The 7972-nt window shown below is 37.9% G+C and overlaps 1 protein-coding gene across 1 annotated transcript in view; it reads left to right on the top strand.

Moving 5' to 3' along the window:
- ADAM23 (ADAM metallopeptidase domain 23) overlaps positions 1-7414 on the top strand; it is a 46740-nt gene extending 39326 nt beyond the window's left edge. The window contains exons 22-25 of the mRNA XM_030454646.1: positions 875-994; positions 1737-1905; positions 2144-2255; positions 7320-7414. Coding sequence (XP_030310506.1) covers positions 875-994; positions 1737-1905; positions 2144-2255; positions 7320-7414 — 496 coding nt within the window. The remainder of the gene's footprint in view (positions 1-874; positions 995-1736; positions 1906-2143; positions 2256-7319) is intronic.
- Positions 7415-7972: the final 558 nt, after the last annotated feature.

Here is a 7972-nt window from a genome sequence, read left to right on the forward strand (position 1 = left end):
TGTAATTTTTAAGTATGCATATAAAAATCTCAAGTCTTGGAGTGGTATTGCCCTTAGACCATTGACAACTTAATGTTTGTCAAGTCTGTTTTTATTCTTTATTACGTGGTTCACTTTTCAGACCAGATCATAACTCAGGTACTGGCTTTTTTTTTCATTCTCATCATTTAGATGAGAATTGTGTTGTTCTGATATGTATATTAAAACACTAACTTGTACAACAGCTTCTCTTGGTCAGCAGAGAGAAAGAGAAAGGTGGTCTAGCTAAAGGGCCATTTCAATTTTTTGTAATTTTAATAAATAAAATTTCCAGCCTTGATCCAGCTGCTCCCATAATCTAAGACAATTAGAGCAGGGGATGGATGTTTAAAGCTGCTGTGCTTCTATTGAGGATTGCACATATAAAATAACATGAAATAAAGCAGATTGTTTAAAAGAAGATCAGGCACACACACTGCATGCAATGGTTGTAATTATGGTGCTGTTGTACTGGAAGGGAAATAAAATTCACTTAAAAATTCAAACTTCACATTAATGTATGGCATCTAGGCTGCTAGAGGGAGGGAAATGTAATTTACCTGATAGGACAAAACTTGGTGTAATTTGACTCCTCTTAATTGCACTCTATTGTATTTAGTGCAGAAATTTCTTGCTCATGTGAACACTCACTGGTGCACGAGCATGAACCATTGCTTGTTTCTGCTTCTTGTTGTTTAGATCAAATATTATTTTATTTCCAGGCTTGTACACTGAACTGTGGCTTATGGTATTATATTGCTTAATGTGATCAGCAGCACCATTGCCACTCTTTCTGTTTGTAAGTTCACCCCGTGTTATTCCAGTAACTTTTAAAATTTCTGTTTCCATTTCACAGTGATGTTTTCTGTGGCTTTTTGCTCTGTACTAACCTTACTAAAGTTCCACGAGTTGGTCAAGTTCAAGGAGAAATTATCCCAAATTCTTTTTATCATCAAGGACGAATAGTGGACTGCAGGTAAAAGATAATGCAGTGTTCCAACATGATTTTGCTCTGTCAAACCTAATTGAATTAAGATAAAGCTAAATCTTAAATGCTGGGGTTTTTAGTAATTAATATATCAGAAGTATTAATATATCAGAAGTGTTTCTTTTGATAAAAAAGGACTAAAACCCTAATATTCCCCATTGAAAGGGGGCAAAGTGTGGAATATCCTCCTGATGACCCTATCTGATCTCTACAGTAGCAGAACTAACTTCTCAGCCAGAGTTTAATGCTCAGCATGATGTCTTTTGCTGTTCTGCTAAAAATACTCTCACATAGTTAAGCTCTGAGTGAGCAATGATTCTTATTTTTTCAGTTATTCCACTAGTATTTTCATTTAGATGGCATCACGCGGGAAGACAGTTTTAAACTTTTTTCTAGGAATAGTATTTCATGACATTTTGAGAGGAAAAGGAAACAAATAAAAGAAAAAAGGACAGCTCATCAAGGACTGTTAAAAAAAAACTCCAAAGCCTAAGGTGCCCTTTTTGAGTATTTGAGTCATCTGGATGACTACTCAGCCTGACAGCTGGAACTCCTTGTCAGTGCTGTGGACAGACAGAAAAGCATTTTAATTTTGCTCAGTCTGTCTGGATGCCTGAATGAAAGTTATGAGGCTTTGAATGGGAGAAAGTATGCAGACTGTCATGTTTAGTGTTTTGAAAAAAGAGTCCAGTCATAATACTAATACTACCTTCAAACTTATTTCTCCTAGTGGTGCCCATGTTCTTTTAGACGATGATACAGATTTAGGGTATGTGGAGGATGGAGCTCCCTGTGGGCCTCAGATGATGTGTCTGGACAAGAAGTGCCTGCCCATTCAGTCCCTGAACATAAGCAGCTGTCCCGTGGGGTCTAATGGCAAAGTCTGCTCGGGTCATGGGGTGAGTCTGCACGGGGAGGCTGCAGCTGAGCTGCTCCTGCTTTCTGTGCTCTGCCTCATCTCACTTAGAGGCTGAAAGCAAACTTTCAGATTATTCATCTATTTATTACTCTAAACACTCAGTGCTACAATAGATAAATGGATAATTTACATGCTGTGAATTAAGCACCTCCTTACACGTTGAGTAAACTTTATAATAAACTGTCATTAAATCAGTTATAATTTATTTTCTTTTCCAGGTTTGTAGTAACGAAGCCACTTGCATTTGCAACTTCTCCTGGGCTGGGACAGACTGCAGTATTGATGATCCCATCAGGGAGACTGGTGGCAAGAAGGAGGAAGGACCCAAGGGTTTGTGTGATTTCGGTTTTGATGTTTTTTCAAGTATTTGTGACCTTTCTCTGTCGATACATGGGAGCAGAATCAGGATATGGAAAGAAAAGAGCACAGTATAGCACTGTTCAGACACAGTAAAAGTCTGCTCTGTGTATGTGAAGCAGATCTTCCTGCTTTGAGAACGAATGAAACTTATTTTTCTAACCTGAATTTGGGGAAGATTTCAATAGGTAATGGTATGTCTTTTCAGCTCTTTCCTTCATTCCCTATTCTTTATTTTTAACGATCATTTTGTTTGTGACTGGAACCTGACTAAGTTTAGCTCTTACTATTGATTTATATGATAATTGGGTATTTATATTTTACTAGAGATTTCCAGTTGCCTTAGTTGTTCTCAGCCAAGTCACAGACCCACGACATAAAAAAAGGGGAAAAGTGGAGTGTTCCTGGTGAGAAAAAGCTGTTGGTTCCTTGAAATCAGATTTCAATGAGAAGAAAAAGAAATTATTTAAGATTTTAAGGACTTATATTATTCTTATGATCATTGCTGCTCACTCTTACAAATTCAGTAGGTATTTCAACTGCATGTGAAGCATAAATAGAAAGAAGCTATTTGTGATTCAGAGTGGCAATACCTTTGTGAACATCAGTATGGCAATGCTGAAATATTCTGGGAAGAAGTCTTAGAGGAATAGTATTTTCAGACTGCATTTTTCAGTGGAGTCCTCTCGGAAAAGGCAAAGTATGTTTTTTGTTCTCAAAAGGTGGATTATTTTTGCTTATGCTGTTACAGCAGTTCATAGATGCTGAATAACAATTTAGAAGAATTCAGAAGACTGACAGCTAGGATAATCTCTTGTGCTGTGCTAATAGAGGAGCTTGTTTGTGAGATGTCAGAAGAATACAGAAATAGTTTTATGGATTGTAAAGATCCAGTGGGCTCAAGGAGTTTCCATTAAGTTTTCTTCCCCTTATTACCAGCTGTTTCTCTGCCATATGCCAGACTACAAGTCAGAGGCAGAAACAAAAAAATTTGTTTTTCCTTAGCCCTTTAATTGTTTTGTTACTTTTCTGAAACAGAACACTCACGATGTGAAAATTCACCTAACAGATTTAAGATTTTTCACACATTTTTTCTTAATGCAATTAAACTGTGTAGCTAGGAACTATTGCTATTTATTCATGTGTTGTTATGATTATTGACAACTGACTTCTACTCCAGCTGCACTTTTCAGACCTTTCTTTCATCCAGCATTTCCTTTTGGCTTTACACTGTATTTCAGGATTTAAAACCTTAGTGGTCCTGAGTAATGTTGCTATATTATTTAGATTAATATAAAACCATATTAATGTGGTATTAATGTTAGAGTAATATAAGACTCAGCAACATACTGTGTCCTGTACCAGCAGACCTACACACACCTTGTGTGTGTGTAAAAGAGTTCTTCTTTGGCTGCTGCAGAAATCTGAATTTCTTTAGAGTGCTTTAAAAATCAGTAGGACTCCAGATGCACAATTTCAGTTGCAGAATTAGGCTTTTGTTTGACTAGTGAAATAGTGTTTGTGTGTTTGGTTTTTCAACATAAAATTTATGTCTCAAGTACCTGTGTGTGTTTGTGTATATTTATGAAACAGGAAAGAATTCTGAAGCCATTTCAAAACATAGACTATAAAGATTTGTTTTCCCTTGGAGAAGTTTCCACGGAACAGGGAATTCAGCTGCTTGCTTGTGGTCTATTATGTCTCAGTGAATCTGTCAAGCTTTTCTGATGTTCAGGACTAAAATGTTTTTTCTCAGAAGAGTTCCCTTAAAAAAATGAAAAATAAAGACCTCAGTGTCTTGAGAGACTGTCTGAATGTACTGATGTTTCCAGGGTGTTACCTGAGCATGTTTTTAGGCTAGGCTTTTCCTTTTAAAAGTTGTTACCTGTCCTTAGGTTTTATAGATAAATAGCAACCTGTTGATAAATGCAGTAACAAAGGAAAATATTACCATGGGATGTTCCCTTTCTAAGAAAGTAATAGAATCATGAGCTAAAAGGGACAGTCTTACGTTTACAGGAAAATTTACTATTGAAACATCTGCAAGCATTCAAAGAAAACCAAATATAGGTAATTTCAGAATTTTTAAAACTACAGTATTTGTTAAAAAAAGGTTTGAACTGTTTATCCGACAATGGATTATAGAGTAAAATATTCCTACGAGGAATCATTTCATGTTTTTCATTATTTCAGGCATATATGTGATTATTTCCTTAAAAAACATCTTCCCTTTTCCCTCCACACAGTGAGCATGGCCACTAACAGGCTAATAGGTGCAGTGGCAGGGACCATTCTGGCCTTGGGGGTGATTTTTGGAGGCACAGGGTGGGGAATAGAGTAAGCATTTTTCTGAGTTTGATGTTTGGTGCCTAGTGTGTGAGGTAACTGTATGCACCCCAGCCCTCTGTGTCTCCCCCCCTTAGCTTTGTCCTGTGGTGACTGTACTCGTCCTGTGACTTGAATGTGTCTGTGTCACGTGTGGTTGTGCTCATGCAGTGTTGAAACTTCTCCTGTCTGGGATAATGTGGGGCATAAATCAATAAGTTTGTGGTTTTTTTTTTTTTCCTTTTAAAACACTGTCACGGTAAAATGAAATTCCTAAATGTTTCCATTGCACCAAATTATAAAAGTAATGGGGGAAAAGGAAAGCTGGCGATTATTTTGCAAAACAGAAATTGTTTACTCCAAGCTGTGGGGCTCTCAGGCTAACACAGATGGTAACAGTACAGCCAGCTGGATTTACAGGAAAGCTTCTGACTGTGCCAGTGGTAGGATTGTTACCAATAGGCAGCAGAATGCAGAAATATCAAATTTAGATGTAAAGAATATGTATGAGCAATTTTTGTTGCCTCTTCACAGTTTTAGGAAGCTAGATTACAATTTAAAGTGTTAGCTTACTCCCTCGCTTGTAACATTTGAGGTTGATGTTCAGTTAATCACAAATATTCCACCAGCTTTGTACTTATATTGAAGTCATAAATGAGATTATAGTCTTGTTAATGAACAGGGAAATTTTACTTTGAATGGAGCCTCTGCAGTTTAGTTACCAGGAAAAAAAAATAGCTGTTTCTCTGCATTGATAGGACCTGCCATGCCCAGCATACTGTGAAACAGTTTAAAAATTATGGTCACATCTTTCCCTACAGCCAGCTATCTATCTATCTATCTATCTATCTATCTATCTATCTATCTATCTATCTATCTATCATCTACTCTGCTCTTAGGGCTCTCTCTAGGCAAGAGATGCTTACAGGCATTTGATTTTCCAGGGTTTTTTTGGTGATAAAAATGAACATAGTTTCATTAGTCACTGACACAATAAAGTGGGTCAGATCCAAAAAGTGTTTTTAGCAGAACCCATTTATTCAATATAATTTTAGTAACTTTTATATTAACTGAACCTAATTGTTTTGAATATTATTCTCTTCTGTTCCAATTGTGATTGAATTCTTCCATATTTATTTCCTCTATTGAAAGAATAAGCTGCTGAATGGATGTACACAATGAAATAGGTAAATTTTTTGCCCTATGAATTTTTAAGAACCGAAAATCTTTGTAAGAAGAAGGATGTAGAAAGCTGGCCATTTGGTACTTCCTCATCTAAGTTCTGGAAGTCAGCTTTAGACTTTTTCAAGGCTTCTAAAATTTATTACAGATAAGTTATTTTCAGTCTTGTTGTGTGAAATAATTTGATAAAATCCAGAATAAGCCCCAGATCTGATTTAGATCCCATAGCTCATTAGGCTGCTGGTGAAAGCAAGCCTTAGGAATATCTTTTTGGTGGAATGGCATTCATGTCCCTTCCACCATTCTCACTCCTGTTAGCTTTAAAGTCAAACCTGGCTCAGATAAGTCCAAGTTAAGTCCTTCCAAATTGTCAACTAAGAGCTTAAACCTGTCACCTGTTGCAGCTGCCCCTTGCTCTTCCCTTTGCTGATCTCTGGCTGCTCCTTTTCTGTCCTTATTTTAGCTGTCTGACAGTTTGCCAAACTTGGTTTCAGAACATTTGAAATAAATAGGAAAATTGAGGTTGCTGTGGGGAAGTGTTGGTGTGGGGAGATGAGGACAGGAGGCAAGAACTGCTTTTGAAGGCTCTTCCTGGATATGTAAATGTTCAGAAGGATGCAACATGCTGCAAAAGAACAACTGTTGCATTGGGTTCATTTTGCCTTGAGCTCAGGTGCAATTAACTTCACATCAAAGACTGCTCAGTAGGAAATTTTCGGACTGAAAAATTAAAATGTTACTTAAGCCCACTGTCAGTTTTCCCCCACCCTGTGTAAACAGAGCACTTAAGGGCCAATTATGACTATCTTATTTAGGTGTTCTTTTTCCCCTCTTGAGAAAATTGCACAGGCATACTTCGTGCTGCTGCTTTCTGTTGCTCTTTTTTCTGCTCCACCCTTCCCTACTTTGTTGTTAAATAGCTTCTTGAGGATGCAGAAGAGATGCTTTGATGTTTGGAAAGCTTAATGGGAATATAGCTTTTATTTCAACTTTTGTTCCTATGTAATCCTTTGCTTTTGTCAAACAATTTTTTGGTAAATTTAGCACTGATGTAACTATAGGGACTCTGATTAGCAAGTGCTGCTGGATGCTCTCAGTTCTAATTAAAATATCTACCTCCTTTCAAGATGGCCATGAAAACAGTTTGGCTTTTTGATTTATTGGGGGTTTTTTCCTTCTCATTTGCTGTAGTCATAAACCATACAGCAGCTGTACTTTTAAGTTAAGGAATTATTTACAAGTATCTTAGTGTCCTCAGTTGACCATTCACTAGATAATGGAGTACATCACAATTTATTGTCTAACAGTAGTTTTTAATCTATGCTAGAAGTTAACATAGCACAAACCAACAGCTTTGCTCATTATTCCTGTTAAAGAAAAGTAAGTTGGGCTTGCTGGGATTGTCTGGCAGCATCACCTTGCGTGCTGTCTATATCCCTCGAACTGTTTTACTGCCTTTCAGTTGCTTCACTTGGATGTGACTCCAGTGGCTGGTTCTTATGTCTGTCTTACCATAATCCTTTACCACAGGTCCTAGTGCCACCAATCTTATAATAGGCTCCATCGCTGGTGCCATCCTGGTAGCAGCTATTGTCCTTGGGGGGACAGGATGGGGCTTTAAGTAAGCAACGCCGCATGTCTTCTCTCCAGTGGCTATGGCATTTCTAGTTCTTGCTTACATCACTGAACTTTGAGTTCCTGCTACCAGAGTGCCAAGGTACACCCTGCACCCCCCAGCTCTAACAAACTGCTGTCATGAGAAGCAGTCACGCATCCACTCAACAAGAGCAGGGAATTGGCTTAAAAGCAGCAGATGCCATCGGGGTGCAAAGCTGAAGAACAAGGGAAGGGTTCATTTAACCACCACAAACTCACCCTAACACTCAGGGTTGCTTGCACCTCCAGTTAGTGGGGGTGTGCTCAGAAGTTGAGTGCACTGGTAAAAAAACCCCAAAAGAAACACGGCCTGGAGTGTTTGTTTTGAATGCAGTCATCCTTTCAAACCAATTCACTTTTTTATAACTGAAGACTACACAGGTAAATGCAGTACTGAGCAGTTTTCAGTAACTCAGCCATGTTCAGCAACACACACACAACTAGCAAACACAGTGCCTTGTACAAAAGTCTTCACTTCTTGCCATTTTTTTTTTGTAGTGTCAAGTCCACCTACCTGTATGGCCCCT

Source organism: Calypte anna, chromosome 7 (assembly GCF_003957555.1).
Source record: "Calypte anna isolate BGI_N300 chromosome 7, bCalAnn1_v1.p, whole genome shotgun sequence".
NCBI lineage: Eukaryota > Metazoa > Chordata > Aves > Apodiformes > Trochilidae > Calypte > Calypte anna.